Below are 17,779 nucleotides of genomic sequence, written 5' to 3'. Positions count from 1 at the left end.
GGCGGAGGACGGCAGTGTGAGGGGGTCGCTGGATGTGGAATGGAGGGAGCGAGGCTGCACCTGCTGCCTGCCCTAACTCGCCGGGCACGGGGCGCTGATGTTCGCTTGTTTTTTCCAGTCCGTTATTTTCATCTGGTCCGTCGTGGGCGCCGGTGGGGAAATGGTAATGGAGGAGGGACGTCCGGGCCCCTCAAAACCCGCCGGTGACAGGCGGCCCCAGAAGCGGGAGAAGAAGGACAAGCAGCACGACAAGCAACAGCCCTGCGAGGGTTTCAGTATTAAAGCCATGATGAAAAACAGCGTGGTATGTTTGCTGCTAGCATAGAGGTGATAGTAATTAACTCAACTTGTCCAAGAGGCGTAGCAAGTTAGAGCTGTGGATAAAACATGTCAGGAAAGTGTGCAAGTTGCTAATACCTTATCTGGAGTTTGCTGGTTGCTGAAATTACCCTCAGGCTTTGCAGAAGTATTACTGCAAGGTAACTCTCTGTGCCTGTGAGAGTTGTGATGCTTTTGCTAAGCACTTTAATTTGGTGCCTCAAGTTTTTTTGGTTTTTTGGGGTTTTTTTTGGTATGGTTTTGTATTGGCAGCGCACAGCCTGTTAAACTGACAGCCTGTGGAATGGTGTGTGAGGCTTACTGCGTCACACTTAACAAAATGCTGTCAAGTGGTAGAGCAGTATTTCTCAAAAGTTTTAGTACACTGGCATAGTGTATGAAATTGATGTGAATGTCACATAGGATGGTCACATAGGAGATCTGGAAAATAGATTAATAGATTTTTTTAAGCAAGCTTGGAAAATAACGAAAAGCTTCCACACTATCTAGGAGAATACTAAACAAACAAACATTAGTTCTCCAACTTGCAGTTCAAAGACAGAGAAATTGATCCAACAGGTAACCGTTACAATTTCTAATGAACTTGGAGGCTTGGGAGTTAAAATAGTAGTATAAAGGCCCTTCAAATCTCTTTATACTGTTTTATTTCTGTACCTTTATCAGAATTGAGGAGTTAAAAAGCTTCAACTAGTACAGAGTACAGATGAGGTAATATTACCATAGGTCTCTGCCTAAACTCCTGGATTGTGTTGTTCATTTGGACATAGTTCAAGGTGTTAGCAAAGGCTTGAGTCCTCAAGGGTTTTTTTAAATCTATAGAGTATTCTGACAGCTGTTATGAAATACATTATTTCCCTCTAATTTGCTGAAGTGGTCTTTCTGGTGCAGTCTCTCTTATCTGCAGGATCATCCTCTTAAAAACCTAAACAAGCATGTCTTTAAAGAAATTTTAAATAGAGTGAAAGTTACATACTTGAAAAACTTTCTCCTAATTAGTAAAACTACAAGATATTTCACCTTACTTGGAAAACAACAAGGTGAACACAACCAAATAATTCCTTTGTTTTAAAGAAGATTGTTTGATTTGTTTGTTTTTATTCTAGCAATGCATGGAATGAACTGTAATACTTCAGCAACCTTTAGGATTAATTTTTAAAATATGTTTCCTGTTCTCTGAAAAAAATTCAAGTAATGGATATTTGGTTGTTTACACCTAGATATGTAAAAGACAATTTTGTCTAGAAGAATCAGCCATTTCAGTAGAGTTTGAGAAATACATATTTAATTTTAAAAAAGGAGCTGTGACTTGTGAAAATAACTAACTATGAGTTTAATCAGAATTCAGGTTTGCTTTTAAATGTTTATAGAATATTAACTTTTATGGCTGCATTTCTAACTTCCTGAACATGAACAGACCATTAAATCATGTGATACTCCCATTAAGCAACTGCATACAGGTAAATCTGCTGCCTTTGCAGCTACTCACAGAATAACAGAATTTTTTTTTTTTGGCATGAGCATCTGGAAATCATCTAACCCAACTTCCCACTTGAAGTGGCCCTGTCACCAGCACCCAAATCAGGTCAATGATGGTTTTTTCCTAGCTAAACTGTGAAACCTCCCAACATCAGGGATTGCCTGACCTCTCTGAGCTACCTGTTTCATTTCTGCCCTGCCTGTCTGCCCCCTTGCTTGCCCTCTCAGCCTTTCAGAGCTCAGGTTTACAGTGTTCTGACCTGCTGCACACGTTCTACTCATAACTGGGTTGGAAGCTCTGAAACTCTTAGTGGTCTTGGGAGATTCATAGTGCCAGGGCTATGTTTTGAAAAAGCTCCATCTGCAGTCAGGCAGCCACCAGAATATTTTTCAGTTGGTGTGCAAAAAAAGGAATATCTCACTGCCTCGCTGTCTGTGCAGAAGTGGGACTTCCTTTTTACTTTTCCAACTACTTTTTAATTGGAGCTTTAGATTTATTAAGTACTCACTTGTCAGAGGTTGACATCTTTGATGAAGTTCTCATGGAAGGCTTGGGAGCTGACTGGAGGGTTGAAAGCACAGCAGGAATATCTGGTTACAACATGGTAATTCTTTTTGTTAACAGCGTGATAAGGCACAGGGTTAAACGTGTTTGGCATCTCCAGGTCAAACAATGAGGTATTGATTAATAGCCTTTGGTGCAAGCATGTAGTTAGTCTTAAACTCTTAGTGTAGAGTCTTAACAGATTACCATTATGCATATATGACTGTAAATATTGTAGTAAGTGTTCCAGAATTCTTTATGTTGCTTGGGCAAAGAGTGTTTTACTAAGCTGTTTTTCATGAATGTTTCTGAATAAAGTCAACTTTCATAGTCAGTAGTAAGTGCAGAAATTAAGCAGATACAGTATTTAAAACTTTTCTCAGCTCTCACTAAATCCAAAACTCACTTAGTGAAATGCAATGCTTAAATATTCACCTGAATAAAAATGTTCCTGAACGGAATAAAGGGTTTAAGTTATTCCAAAACTGTAAATTTATATAGCCATTTACTTTAAAAGCAAGGTTCAATAAAGGTCTTCTATAATAACAAGCTACATTTACATTTTAATTGTTTTGTCCTCCAGTGGAATCAAGCATGTTGTGTGCTCTTACTTCAGAGCTACTGCATGTAGAATTAGGAACACAATTAAAAATTAATGTATAGACTAGCCAGTAGAGAAGTGTCTGAATGTGAATGTGGACAGCAGGAAGATATCTCAGTTCACTTCTGATCCTCGCTAGATGATATTTTCCTATTTTCTGCAATGAAAGAGAACAGAATAAAGTGTCCCACTTTTCTGTAATGCGCCAGTGGTAAAAGCACTTTTTCAAGGACAGAATTCATTTTAGTACTTAAAGGAAACAGTAGAAAGATAATTCCTATCTATCTCCCAATTTTACAAGATTACTATTACATTCATGTGTTCCATGACATCAGTCAGAATTTGCCTTCAGGAACAGGCCACAGGGATAGAATGACAGCGTTTACTACATGGCCTTAGAAAGGAAGGGATGCTAAAAATTGTTGCTGGATTTCTAAAACCAAAGCAGATATTCAGCCTTAGAGAGTCTTAGCTATGTATAGGGCACAGCTTTCATCTCCTAAAAAAAGCATAATTGCTCTTAAGCAGAAAAATCATTATTTGTGTTGCAGCTCTGGATTTTCACTCTTCTGTTCTGCATTTAGGAGTCGGCAGTCTGTATGTATGGGGACGAGTTCTCAATCTTTGTACTTTAAACACTTCTCTCAAGCCATTTTCAATAATGTGTGTTGTGAAGGGCTTTCTTACCCTTTACCATTTGATAATAACTCATAGCAAAAGTTTCATTTTAGCCATGATGTGATTTGTTTATGTTCTGAGGTTTGTGATTTGTCATTATATTTATATTCATCCACACTGCATAACCAAGACTACTTTTGTTATTTACCTTGTAGCAGTCGAAGTTTCTGATTTGATTTTGAGGCTATAGGAAAGAATAGGAGAAAGAAGTTGTATCTTTTGATTGTAACAGCTAATTTGGAAAAAACAGTGTGTTTTGGGGCATATAGATGTCAAGTTAAAGGAGTGTTTTGATAAATATATATTGAGAAGTAGTACATCTGTCTTGGAGGAACTTCTCCAGTTTAACAATAGCAATTGTGTACGATCTACAAATAGACTTCAGTGAACACTGTGAGACAATTTAAACTGTCAGTACTCTGGAAGGCAATCCTATCTTCTTCCTCTCTCAGGCTGTTTAGTGCTGCTGCCTGTTGTTGTGTCCTCATTTGTACAATGTTGAATGCTCAGAGAACTGATCCTGCTGAAAAAGCTCACAGTGTTGAACTGCTGTCTGTGGGATTGAGGCAAGCAAGGCTTCTGCTTTAGCAAGGCTCATCTGTTTTGCCCTTCTCCCTGTCCTGACTGCATGCTTCTATCTCTCCTTTTGCACAGATATTGTTTTTTCTATATTTATAGAGTAAATTGGATCAGCTGTAACAGCCCTTAAAGAGTTAATATATGCAATGAGAAGGGAAGCAGGAGAGTGTCAGCACAAGCTGTGTGTTGGGGAATGTACCCTCTTGGCAACACTGCAGTTTTAATTCATTTAAAACCAGAATGACACCAAGTTCTTGCAGGGTAATTCCACAAGCATTTACAGCAGCATAAATTTGCAGCACAATTAAAAGGTGCTGTTCTCATCCCTGAACATTTATTCTTTGTGTAATATGAACTTTTGTATGGCTTTGCAGTGAACTGGACAGGGGCCCTGGTTAAACCTAGATTAAAAGCAACAATTTTTTTTTATCTTTAATAGCATTTTAATAGACTTGACATACACTTATGTGTGAGCTTATAACAGTATAAGCTCACAAAAGTTGTCACTGCTACAGCCCTGCCTGTGTCTGCTGCCTGTTTGTACCTTCTCGTTTGTGCCAGTACACAGTCATCCCTCTGGATTGATGAGGCACTTCAGTTTCATTAGGTTCAAACATGAAAAGCTCCAACACAAGGAGGTTTTTATTTCCCCTCATAAGGTTAGATTCCTTTACAATTCCATGCTCATATTTACTGTAATGACCTCTTTGATAGTATAATGTAAAAGCAGAATATACAGAAAAAATACGCATGCTTAAGACCATAATTTCCTCAGAAGGCTTCTATTTCATATTATGTTTTCGACTATAACCTAGATGACTTAATCATACTGCTCTTATTTTAAAGTACCTTAAAGTCAGCACTTTATTTTTGTGAATGTGGTCAAAGGTTGGTATTGTTCATAGTTGCAGTTAGGATGAAAAGATCAGTTTCTTACCGAAATCATGCTGCTTCGTGTATGAAAATTTGTTACACATTTGAATCTCTAGTAAATCTTCTCTTCTAATTCAGTCATATGACTTAAAATAGTTAATAAGTAAGTTATCAGTTAGACTCTGTTTTGTGGTTTGATCGACAATTCTTGTCTTAAATCACTTCATGTGATTCATGATATTTTACGTGGAAAACGACCTTGGGAGGTTTTAAGTTTCACATTTAGAGAAGGTAAAAGTAAATTGGTTTTAAAACATTTTGGCAGTGCTTTTTCAAAACTCCTCTACTAAGTACTTTTAAATGAATTAATGAATAAAATATTCTAACTGGAAATTATTATGGAGATGTCAAATTCTGACAATTCTTGCATAGGAATTAAACTATTTTAAAGTTTGCAAACTCTTTACAGATTTCATACAAGTTAAAATCCTCCAGTGCTCTGAGTGTATGGCTATCTTCATCTGTTGTTTCTCTGAATGAAGACAGCATTTTTCAGTTCCAAAATTTTTTTACTGCAAATGTAGCAATTTTGAACAAATTATGAAACTACAGTTAATAAAAATAGTCTCCAAACATGATTTTAAGCTGTCAACTTGCTGTGTAGGAAATTATCTAAAGTCAGCATTGCCTGCGTGCAGCTGAGTATGCCTCTGGAGCCAGCCAATTGAAAATGTGAAAGAGATGAGTTAGACTGCATCTACCATATACCCTTCTCAGCACTGTGTCTCCAGAAGAGTTTCCAAAGAAATGGACATGCATGTGCATATTCTTTCTTTTAACTTGTTGTCTTCAATTTCATTCAAGAAAAATCCCGTATTCTGTGTAGGCTTCAGCCTTTGTCTTAGTCTTCTCCCTGTTAGCTGACTGGGAATGCTCTAGAATGCTACTTGAAGTGATTTGAGTGAAGAACCATCAAGGCAGGGTTCTGGAGTTCATGTTGCAGGAGGAGAGGCTGAGGGGAAAAGTATTTCAGCCTGGAAAAGAGAATGCTACCAGGATATCTCATGGTATTGGGTCTTAACACACCTAGTGACCCAATAGCTGTAAGAAAGCTGTCAGGAAGAAAATGCCAGTCAGTTCTCTCCAGTGATGGGAGGACAAGACATGTGTTGAAGTTAGGTGTTCCTGATGGTGAAAAGGTTTTTCACAATGAGGATTGTCAAGAAGTGCGTCAGATTTTCCAGAGCTGTGCAGTCTTCTTGGAGATTTTCAAGACTCAAATGGAAAAAAGCCCTAAGCAACCTATTCTGAGATAACCATGCTTGGAGAAAGAGATGGAATTGGAGACTTCTTGAGGTAATTTTCCACCTGATTTTTCCCGCGATTCTACATCTTACATATTATGGTTGCTTGTGGTCACTCCATGGCTTTGTTGCTGCTAAGGTCAGACAAATCAGTGATGACTAATTTACCTTCTATTTGGACAAGAAGAAAGGCATTTGAAGGTTTTTGTTTTAATAAATCTGCTGCTTTTCTCACTATGTGGAAGAGGTAATAAACACATCTCCCTTCTGTCCCTCAGAAAAACCTTTAACACTAAATTGTTCCAGTTATAACAGTGAACTACATCATAAACTTCAGGCTGGCTTCCCAGATACACTATTAGATTATTAGATTATTTCAGCTACAGCTAATCCTTTTTATGGAGTCTGCTGCAAGTGTGCAGGGAAGGCTGCTGCCGAGCATGCAATGAATGCTTCAAGGAATTGGAGCAGCTGGCCATGTATGTAGCTGTCAGCTGCTGGATGCTGTCCCCTGTCTCACATTCTCCTCTTGTCACTGCTAAAACTTAAATAACACTAGAAGCTTTAAGTGGGTGAAGGAGACAGGAGATGTAACTCAGTGGCATGTGCATTAGGAAAAGGAGTGGGGAAACAGAAAACCATCTGAATGTGACTCCCTAAAGCAGGGACCTAGGTGATCACTAACAGAGTATGACTTTTCCTGTGGCTGTGTTCCCAAACTTTACAGGCAGAGTGTGCTGGAGTCTGTACCATGGAAATGAAATTTTTCCTTCTTTTTGTAACTGATACTTCAGGTAATATATATGCTTAGTACATGTTTAACTAAAATTACCTGATAAGACTTTTAGTGGTCAGAAAGGTTTTACTTTTTCCACAAAGTTTTCCTAACTATTTTGAAATTAAAATTATTATGAAGGGTAACAAAATTGTAGCTAGCTATACTACTGGTACATTGATAAAATTTCTAGATAATGTCATAGACAAACTTCTGTGAAAGACTGACTGGTTCCTCCTAGCAGATTCTTCTATATGCTTGACATCCATATAAGCAGTTTGGCATAGATTTTCATTTTGTACCATAGTTAAATAATTTTTGCTGGAAAATTTACTGACCTCTGATGACTTCTTTTCTTAGATAAAATACATGTCAGATAAGATAAAATTATAAATTTCTTCATGGGGTCACAATGTGCTGAAGGCTAAATTATGGAATCTTGTGTTTAATAGTTGCACTCTGGTTCTGTAGATACATTACAAATATAATGTTTCTTATAGTTGAAATTTTTGGACTTTTATGAGTGTGAGTTGAGGGGATGCCTGCAAATAAGAGAATTGCTCCTGAGAGCAATTTAATTCGAGTCAGACTTTCTGTGAAATTTCTGTTGGGCCTCTTGCCTGAAAAAACCAAGATTCTGATGTGATAATAAAACCTGCCTTAATTATAATAGGATGATAAATATATAATTTAGCTTTTCATACGTTTCTGATGGTCTCTTTTAATGTAAGATTTTTCTTTTTAGAAAATTACTGTTCACCCATCTTTCTGTAAGGGATGATGCCAAGGCCTTGATAGCAAGAGTAAATATTGATTTATTTTCAGTTTCATAATATAACTTTGTCACTAACTTGACTAGGATCCAGACTAGCTTTGTTTGGTAGGGTTTGGTTGTTGGTTGTTGTGATTCTTTGTGTAATGAAAGACTTTTTAAGCAGATGTACACTACAGTAAGTACAAAAATTTTGCATAACATGACAAAGTTAAAACATAAAATACCTCATAGAAATATCTGAGCAATGAAAACTCTTGGAGCAAGCATGGCATACTACTAACTTTTTTTGTAACCACCACCTGAAGGCAGAACACATCTTGAAAGTTGTTTGAGGCCTACTGTGTAGGGAGATTGAATATAAGAAAATAACGATAGTGTAGAACTTAATCTTATCCCTAAGGAGTTGCAGCTGGGCCAATTGTCAAAGACTGGGAGCAGGCCTGACTTTATCAGGCCACAGCTGTAACCAATGGGAAGAGGAGTGCTATAAAAGAGTGGGTTGGCTGGTTGAGAAGGGAAATGGAGTTAGTTGGCTGTTTTGTAAAGCAGAAAGAGTCAGTGCTCTGAGGAGCCGCCCACAAGAAACACCAAGAAGGTATGGAACCTTTGCAATAAAAAAATAGTATGGAACCTCTGTGATAAGATGGCAACACTACTGTATTGGTCAGGAGCATATTAATGAGAATGCTTTGTGTGGTTAGTAGGCTATACACAGTATTCTACACAAAAACTGACCGAAATCCAGAGGGTGCAGTGTTTTCTTGCCCATCTTACGTATGTAGGATATCCATTGGTTTGCTATCATCACATGAGCATTTTTTAATAATTTTTGTCTTGTTTTGCATCCCATTTACTCTCATCAACTCATCTCATCAAACAATTACTGCATAAGTTGTTTGGACTTATTAGTCCAAACTAGTATTCTTGAAAATATCTGTAGGTATTGGGTCTTCTAAGTTTAGCAGAGTTTTCATTCTTTCAGTAATTGTTAGATAGGAATTCTCTTCTGTTATTTCTATGTAAAATTTGTCTTAATGACAAATCTTACACTGCTGTATTATTAAGCCCATGATTTATGGAATGAAATGTTAGCTCCTGAATTTTTACTTTGCTTTTTTCACTTAAGGAAGAAAGTAAAGCCCCCTGGAAGGAGAATTGCAAGGGCTTGTGGGCAGGGAATGTCGTAGCTAAAGAGTTAGGGTGCAAGGATCTGTGCAAGACTGTGGTTGTGCAAAATCATGCATTTGAGGCTGGTGTGTGCCCCTGTGCATTCTCCTATTCCTGGATGCTCCACTGAATATGGCCATCACAGACCCCTTTTTAAGTATTTAAGAGGTCTTCTAAAAAATTGGAAAGCTTTGGATTTAGTTTTCTTTCCTCATAAGTCTTGGTGCATAGAATTAGGGGACATACCTAATGATTGAAGTTTTCTGTTTCAAGGCCAATAATTATATAATTATTCTCTGGCTTATTTTACTGTCCTATAGATGATGTTTTAATGTCACATTATTGTTTTGTATTGGCTATCTTCTCAGGAAAAGGTGCATGCATACTTTTACTGACATTGTAGCCAGAATCTGATAAACTTTTTTTTTCACCACAGAAGTTGAAAGCTTATGTTCTTACTTCTCAAAGTAGTTCTATTGATCTCACTCTTCCTGCACTCATCTGCTATTTGTGCTCACCTTTTCTCTGGCTTTATTTACTTCTCCTCCAGATGGTGTCTTTTTTATATCACAGGATTTCTCTTGCAGTAATGTTCAGCTGGGTGTTTGGGAGGAGGGCAGTTCCACATAGAAAGAAAACTTCTGGAGAACATAAAGCTTATACCAAGACCTTATTAGAATGCCTCATATGATAATTTCTACTGGACAAAAAAAAAAAAATCTCATAGGAATGAGCTTATTTTAAATTGTAATGCATGACTGTGAAATATTTTTCATGGGAAGTAAATGTGTATTACCTGATTTTTTTATATTTTCATACAGTGTTTTACGAACTATCTCATGCCCCTCTAATTTGTGTGTCCTTCATTTAATTCATAAGGTTTTATATTAAAGATCAGAGGAACAATTACTAGAACTTGATTTCATCTCCTGTGTAATGCAATCTATCAAACTCAGAAAGTGATCTCTGTGTATAATGTGTAACCTCTGGTTGAGCTAGGAGATATGTTGAGTTTTTTTAGAAAGTAAAGCAACCTAAAGGTAATAGTGGTGTCAGAGTCTGCTTTAGCTCTAAATTATGCCAATGCTTAACTTATCCAATGCAAGGCTATTAGAAATTTGCAGTTCGTACCTATATGAATTTATCACACTTCAGTCAAATTTCACTGTGTGAATATTGTAGAGTGAAAAAAAAATACTTAGAGAAACATACTATCCCTAAAATTCCACAAAAGTAACATTTTAGCATGTTTCTGCCTTCTACTTAAAATCTGTTTAAGTCGTGATTATTTTATGAGCCTCTAGTATGCCTTTGGACATATTCAAGATGTATTACAATATTATGATTCAGGACAACAGTCAAGTTTTAAGATTGTATTTGATAGCTTCTGAAGGCTTTTAGTCATCCAGTTGTTCATCTAGTATGAAGAATTCATAGACAGTGCACTAAAATTGTGTAGCATCTGTCACTTTAATAAGTAAAGTAAGTTCCAGTGTATCAATAAGAAATCAATGAGTTGTGCATTTAAGATTGCAGGTAATTTCACAAGCTCTTCTGTCTGATGCTGACAAAAGAACCTTTATAATAGAAATGTTAACTGAGTGCCAACCATTGACAATGCTGTGCCTGTCAATAGTATAAAGTGTTTAGACTTTTGGGTGTAAATTTTATTGAAGAAATTACTGGGTTTTACCATATTTGGTTTTGCTTGGATTGTCGTTTTTCCTTTTCCCTGACACCAGATAAAATTGAAATATTTATCAGCTTAAGTGAGAAAACAAATGACCCTTTACTAATAATAGAACAATTCTGCCTCTATTGTACAATATTACATTAGACAGTGATAACAAAGTGTATATTGGGTGGAAATGTTAAAATATATTTGTAGAGCTAATTACAAAATTGCCATTAACAAATCAGTTAACTCTAAATTTCTTCCCTCCATTTGTTATTTGTTTAATTGTTCTTTATCAGGTCACTGTTTGGTAGTATCTAGGTGATTATTCTCATTTTGTCATATTTGTTCTTTTGCTTCTGGCAAGTGGAACACTTTGAGTTCTTGTTCCTTTATAGAATTAAATATTCTTCAGTTTTTAGTTAATCTCTTCAAAGATCGATTAAAAAAGTCTTGCCTAAGGGTGTTTGGCACAAATGTTTAGTCAATGACAAGGCTAAGCATTTCTGAGCAAAATGTTTGTTCTGATTGCCGAAATAGTTCCTCTGAGAGCTCCTTTAGCTGAGATACTCATATGACCTTTTTTCTGCTTGAAGTCACAGTTTAGAGTTCATACTTAGACTGAATGCAGATCAGCTGACTCCTAACTAACACTCTTCCCATTGGGCTGGAGGTAGACTCTCTTGTGTCAGTAGTTCTTTTGAAGCCTTCACTGTGCTCTTAACAGAGAAATTAACAAAATCATCACCTCTTTGTAACTCCTAGATAAATGTGCACAAGAATACATTATCATTTAAGGGGTCCTTGCTGAAAGCAGGTGTCAGTCTTCAGAAAATAATTTCACAGTCTGCGTTTTCAGTAGTCTGATGCATCACTTTTATAGTCTTGATTCAAGTGTCTGACCTCCAAAGAGGAATGGAAATTCACATACATCCCTATATTCAGGGTTGTGTAGGTATTCAGCATGTCTGTCTGCACCTAAACGTGTTGAAGTGTCTCATTCTCTCCACCAACAATGGAGGAACCTGACCTTAAAGCCTAATTTAGGCTCTTTGAATTTACCCTGACATTGGGGGCTGGTGTTCAAACCAATCGTGGGTTTGTGCTGTGGGTAACTCAATGGGCTGAAAGCTTTCCATTAAGCATCTAGAAAATGCTATAATGTAAATATTGGTTATTACCAGGTGGGCATTCCACTTAATGTAATATGCTCATTATATGAAGGGATTCTGTAATCCTCTGTGGTATACTGTTTCCTTTAGCCTATATTTATAGGTTTCTTTATGCTTAGATTTCTTTATACTCTAGGTTTCTTGATACTTTGTTTTTCCAGTCAATTTCCCTGTTTTCTTGATCCCTGCCTAACTGACTGCTTTATATGTATATTAACTTTACTTCAGGGTCCCATAGACACACTGGAAGACAGAGTAGTTCACAAGGTATCCATTAAGGAGCTGTAATTGTGTCTTGTTTTCTTGCAAGTTGTAAACTGTCTGATCAAAATCATCATTTTGGATCCTGTTTTTCCAAAGAAAGTAAATAAGGTGTGTTTTTAAGGGAGATCTTCATAAATATTGACATGGTTCTTGTGTTTTCAGAAGGATTCTCTAGAGCCACTTAAAATTTGTAGCCTAATCACAAAAGATTATGCTACTATATGAAAAACACAAAGTGAAAATAAGCTACAGCACTAGGTACCAATTATTCAAACTAGCAAAGTCTGTTATCTGCAGGGTTGTGTTTTGGGGTTTTTTTTCCTGGTTAATTAGCATAAAAATTAAACTTCTTTTGCTTTTTAATACAGTATTTGGTGTCTAGTAACATGACAAGCAAGCCTCTTGTTTGGATCACCCTTGTCTGTTCTCCATTATTTCCAAAAACATGAGGTCAGCTGTTCATGGGTGAAACTGCCATTTCCTCAAATGCAGTTTAAAATGACCAACAGATGCATATCTTTAGGAGTGAAGGCAGGCAAATGCACAGACAACATGGATATGTAAGCCTTGTTTCCTCATGAAGGTGTTTGAGATATGGTGTGCATACTCATTCGCCATGAAAAAGGATGGAATTACAAAGAAAATAAATAAAATGGCAATATCACAAATGACTCAGGCAATCAAGTAAAGGTTGAGTTGCTTTCAGTCAGAAGCTATTTCTTCAAGATGAAAACTTAATAACTGAGTTATGCAATTTCATTGTGAAAATGAACAGTCTCTCTCAGAGCCTAGACTTCAGTGTTGGAACTACAAGAACGTTGGTGACTTTGATGCTTTTCCAGTGAATGACTGGTACCAGCAAAGCTGATGGCAGGGGGCTCAGCAGCACGTGACAGAACTTCTTGTAGAATCAGAATATGTGAAGCAGATCCTTTTTGAACTTCACTAGTAAGCAGAAGATCTTTTCAAATAATGGCAGAGGAAAAACCTCTCACTTCCTCATTGATTCCCATGTTTTATTGGAGTAATTACATATGACTAAGGGTTCAGGAATCTGTCACTTAAGTTTTGCAATTAACCAGGAAGTATATTGTTATTTATTGGGTCCCATTGTTGAACCTCCTGATTTTAATGTTATAGAAACATGAATTTAGTGAAAAGGTATAGCACTTAAGAAACAATTCTCAAATTTTACTAAATGTTTTCTGATCGTTAAAACACAGGAAGGGTAATCATAGTAAATCTTCTAGTTTGCAAAGACTCCAGCTGCCAAGTTACCATTAAGTCTAAGCATGGTAATGTACATAAAAGATTTGGTTATATAAAAAATTTGTGTAGTATGAATGAAAAATGGCCTTGAGGCAATAAGTTCTTAAAATTGAATTAAGTGCTGGATAAAAGGCAGATAGAGGGAACAATTGCTTTGTATAAGGCAAATATCTGTGTTCCCATGTGAGAAAAAGACCAAAATAATATTAGCAATGCTCAGTAATATGAATTAGGTTTTGTAATTTATGGTTTTTATGAGTAAACATATGAGATTCATGTGGGTTTGCTCCTTATGTAAGTGAAGGATAATTAATAGCATGAAAATAATACTTCATTTCTCTTATTCACCATCTGTAGTTTGGGAAGGGTAATAAAATGAATTTTTCAAGGATAGGCATTTTATGGAAAGTTATTATTTGTTAATTTTTATTTAGAAATAAAATGGCATGAATTACAGAGGTAAGATGCTATCATGGGATAATAAATTCTTAAGATATTGATAAAGATCAATTTTGCATTTTTGTAAAAAAAATCTATTTAGTGATTGTGTGTTCAGTTAATAGACTGGGACTTAAGTATTGGAAACTTAATTTATCTGCTCAGAATATATATTTTTTTTTTACTGTTCTAAGTAGATTTGCAGCCTACATTAAAATGTTGATCTTTAATGACTAGTTATGCCTTCTGTAACTACCAAAAATTGAAAAGAAACTGATATCTGGGAATGTTCTCTGTTAAGAGTATAGAAGGTGGAATAAGTATCAGTAGTTTGTTGGGGTTTTTTTGCTATAAGCCCTCTAGGTATACTGGGTTTTTTTCTCAAAAGAGTATGATTTACTGTATACATGGTGCAACCAGAATTCAGCTATCAAAATTTAACTTTCTAACCTGAAAAAAATCATGCTTTTGCTTAAGACTTGCGAAAGAAGTTTTGAGTTTTTCAGAATTGGTATGCTTAAATCTTAATGGAATTTAAAGACGAAAAATTTCCATTTTCACTTCACAAGTGAGGTTTTGGGGGTTTTTTGCGTTATTTAAATACTCCTGCTAAGAAGAACTTCTGTTTAGTTGTCCTATAATAGATATGCTTCTCCTTTAAACTCGAAATTTCTGAAGTGTAATATAAAAGTCTTGAGAAGGAATTTCTGTCAATGTTAGCTGCAGTTGTTTGCATAAGACTGAAGATGAACATGTAGATAATAACATCAATGTACAACTGGAAAACAGGAAGACAAAGATGGTGGCTGTACAGGTGTGTGGGTGGCTGATGGCAATGCTTGTGCAGTGATGCTGCCTGAAGAAGCAGGAGGGCCTGAGTGACTCAGTTTTGGCATTGAGACTGTACCTGTCTTCCTGATAAAGTGTTCCTTTGTAGCACTGCCTCAACTAAGACATACAAGTACCTCATCAAACCTCACAGCAGTTTTTGGTCCTCAGCATCTTTTGTCTTTTCCACACCATACCTCACCTTTCTTTCATTCATTCCAGGCTGTGGTTTGTTTTATTTTTTATTTTTAAATGCATCCTTTTTTTTTTTTTTCTCAAGTCCCTCTGTGTTTGCAGGAATGAAATAAAATAAGGAATCTGATAGCTTCTGTTCCCACTGAAGAAATCTGCTGTCTCAAGACTTCTCATAAAGTTTTATGTTAAATGAAACAAGAGGTAGAACAATCCTTGTAGCATCACACAAATAAAAGTTTTCAAGGCTGGAAAGAAACCACCCACCAGAATTGTCTTGAAATCTGACTGATAGGAGTTGACCTATGCAGTTCAGGGTGACTGACTCATTTCTGCCAGTCTGCCAGGCAAGTCAGCAGCACATGGTGATCTTCAGTGTCAAACACTGCTGATAGGTTTAATGAAGTAAGCATGGATATCTTCCTCTGAGCTGTGCCAGAGAGGAAATTGTTCGCAAGCAAGACTAATGCACTCTGAAAGCTGTTACCAAGTTTGAAAGCCTGACTGCCCTGATTTAGGTTCTTGGCATAGAAGTCAAGTTCTGTAGGAGAGTATGTTGTGTAGTTGTGCCTTTTTAATTATTTATTTGATCATCTTTCCCAAAAATAAAAAGCTGGGCAGAACATTAAGACTGAGAGGATTTTTGAAGCCTGGGCACTTAGACTTTGTTTGTCATTTATGGTGGTTTTTGTTCCGATTACTTTGAGATTATATTGGGATGCTCAGGACTTTATCCAGCTGGGTTTTGGTTGTCTTTAAGGATGGAGATTCTACATCATCTTTGTGTAACCTTCCAATGACCTTTCATTCTGAAAAAAAGTTTTTCTACTATCAATTCAGAATTTCCTTTATTGCAATTTGTCCCCATTGCCTCTTTTTGTTTTGTTATGCAACAGTGCAAAGAGTTTGGCTCATATCTGCTGTGCTCTCATGCTTGTAGCTGAAGGCAGCAATGAGATTGCTGTTCAGATTCCTCTTCTTAAGGCTGAAAAGTTTCTCTCACTCACCTCATGTGTCATGCACTCCAGTCCTCTCTTCATACTGGTGGCCTTCACCAGCCTTGTTTCAATGTATCAATGTCTTTCTTGTACTGGGTAGTCTGAATTGTGACCTTATTCTTGAATACAATCTCACATACACCAAATAAAGGAGAATGTTGAATTCCCTCAGCACCCTAATGTACCCCAGGACATATTACCTCGTCTTTGCCACAAGGGTACACAAATGTTCCACTTGCTTTTCACAGAGATCCCCCAAGATCTTTCCCACAAAGCTGCGTTCTAGCTGGTCAGTGTCTGGTCCGAACTGTTCAAGTACAGAACTTTGCTTTCACTACTGCTGAACTTTGTGAAATTTCTGTCAACTCATTTTGCCAGCCTGTCAAGATGTTTCTGAATAACTTCCTCAAAATTTGATGTAGCCTGCTGAGTGACATTAGATGCTGCATATCACATTTGTGAATATCTCCACCTCATCCAGATCATGGGTCAAAGGGTGAACTCATTTCTGCCTCAATTCACTGCTCCTTGAGAGTGACAAACAAGTGACATAATTCTTTTACACTCCATAATTTTAAAATTTAATTTGCCACTGTTTCTTGAAGGGATTAATTGCTTAACTTATCCCTTATGTGATGAATATAGACTACAAATCTGATTTTTTTTTTTAATCACTATTGTAGCTCTGTGAACAGTGGATCTTATATCTATCATTCTCTCTGATAGCCTGCAGACCTTTCTATATTTAATATATAAAATTTGAGTTGAAGACATATATAATTACATTTTCATGATGCAAGAAGGAGCAGCAATGTAGTTCATCTTGACAGGGCCACATGATTTTACTATTAATTTCCAGATTATGTAGATTTCTGGTTATGTAATGCAAGTAAAATTTTAGCATCTTCATGGCACTACTAAATATTGCAATGCAGTACTTTAAGTGCTTTCTGAATTTTGTACCATTTGAATACTTATTTTTCACTTACAATTCTAGGACTAAGTTGGCAGAAGTTTGTTAGTGACTAGGTTTTCTATGTGGAGAAGTACATATGGCTGGCTTCTACATAGCTATAGTGTTATAATTATATTTGGTGGCAATTAGAATAAATGTGGGCTGAATATACACTTGTATTGGTAGGTCAGAGCAAAGCTAGATGTATAAATTAACCAACATAATTGGGAAATGCAGTTTTTAAATACTAAAATTAACCAGACCTACTTTATTAAACTCTATGGAAGGAAAATAGCACTAGAAATTTAAATTTTCTTAACGAAAGCAAGCTTATAGTTTTTTATGTAACCTTTGAAGCTTCATGTAGTATTGTGTGTCTTGGTTTTTGTTTACTTTCCTTTGGAAGTCTGTCTTTTGTGTTTTTTGTCTTCTTTTTAAGAATGATTTCCTTAGTATTTTATGAAATTTGGCAGGAACATAAGTAGAGAAAACATGCTGAAAAGATTGGCAACCTGTATTTATTTTGTAACTAGCCTTAGTGGAGATTTATTTACTCTTTCTTTACTTTCTTCTCTCGTAACAGTCTGACTTTTTGTTATAGTCTCATTCTAATCATCTATTATGATGGGGTCTAAAGGGTAATCTAAAGTATCCAGTCTTCTGCATGGCACTTAGACACAGTGTAATCATATTAGCACTCTTTGATTGCTCTTTCAGTGGTTATGGTGGGGTGGTGATGGTGTACAGCTGTAAAAATGAATCTCTCTGTATTCCATAGTGCAGTCAGCAGACAGTCTGCAGTGCGAGTAGAAATTTTGCTTGTTTTTGACCAAAAGGACTGCAGTCACAAGTGATCAGAGGTATAATTGAGCAACAA

The 17,779-nt window shown here is 36.4% G+C and overlaps 1 protein-coding gene across 4 annotated transcripts in view; it reads left to right on the top strand.

Moving 5' to 3' along the window:
* Positions 1-17,779, top strand: part of PACRG (parkin coregulated) — a 210,863-nt gene that overhangs the window by 463 nt on the left and 192,621 nt on the right. For all 4 annotated transcript variants that reach the window (XM_063151777.1, XM_063151778.1, XM_063151774.1 and 1 more), the window contains exon 2: positions 119-304. In XM_063151777.1, coding sequence (XP_063007847.1) covers positions 119-304 — 186 coding nt within the window. The remainder of the gene's footprint in view (positions 1-118; positions 305-17,779) is intronic.

The sequence above is a fragment of the Melospiza melodia genome, chromosome 3, assembly GCF_035770615.1.
Source record: "Melospiza melodia melodia isolate bMelMel2 chromosome 3, bMelMel2.pri, whole genome shotgun sequence".
Taxonomy (NCBI): domain Eukaryota; kingdom Metazoa; phylum Chordata; class Aves; order Passeriformes; family Passerellidae; genus Melospiza; species Melospiza melodia.
The sequence above is the reverse complement of the archived record's forward strand: the minus strand, read 5'-3'. Positions and strand labels throughout refer to the sequence as shown.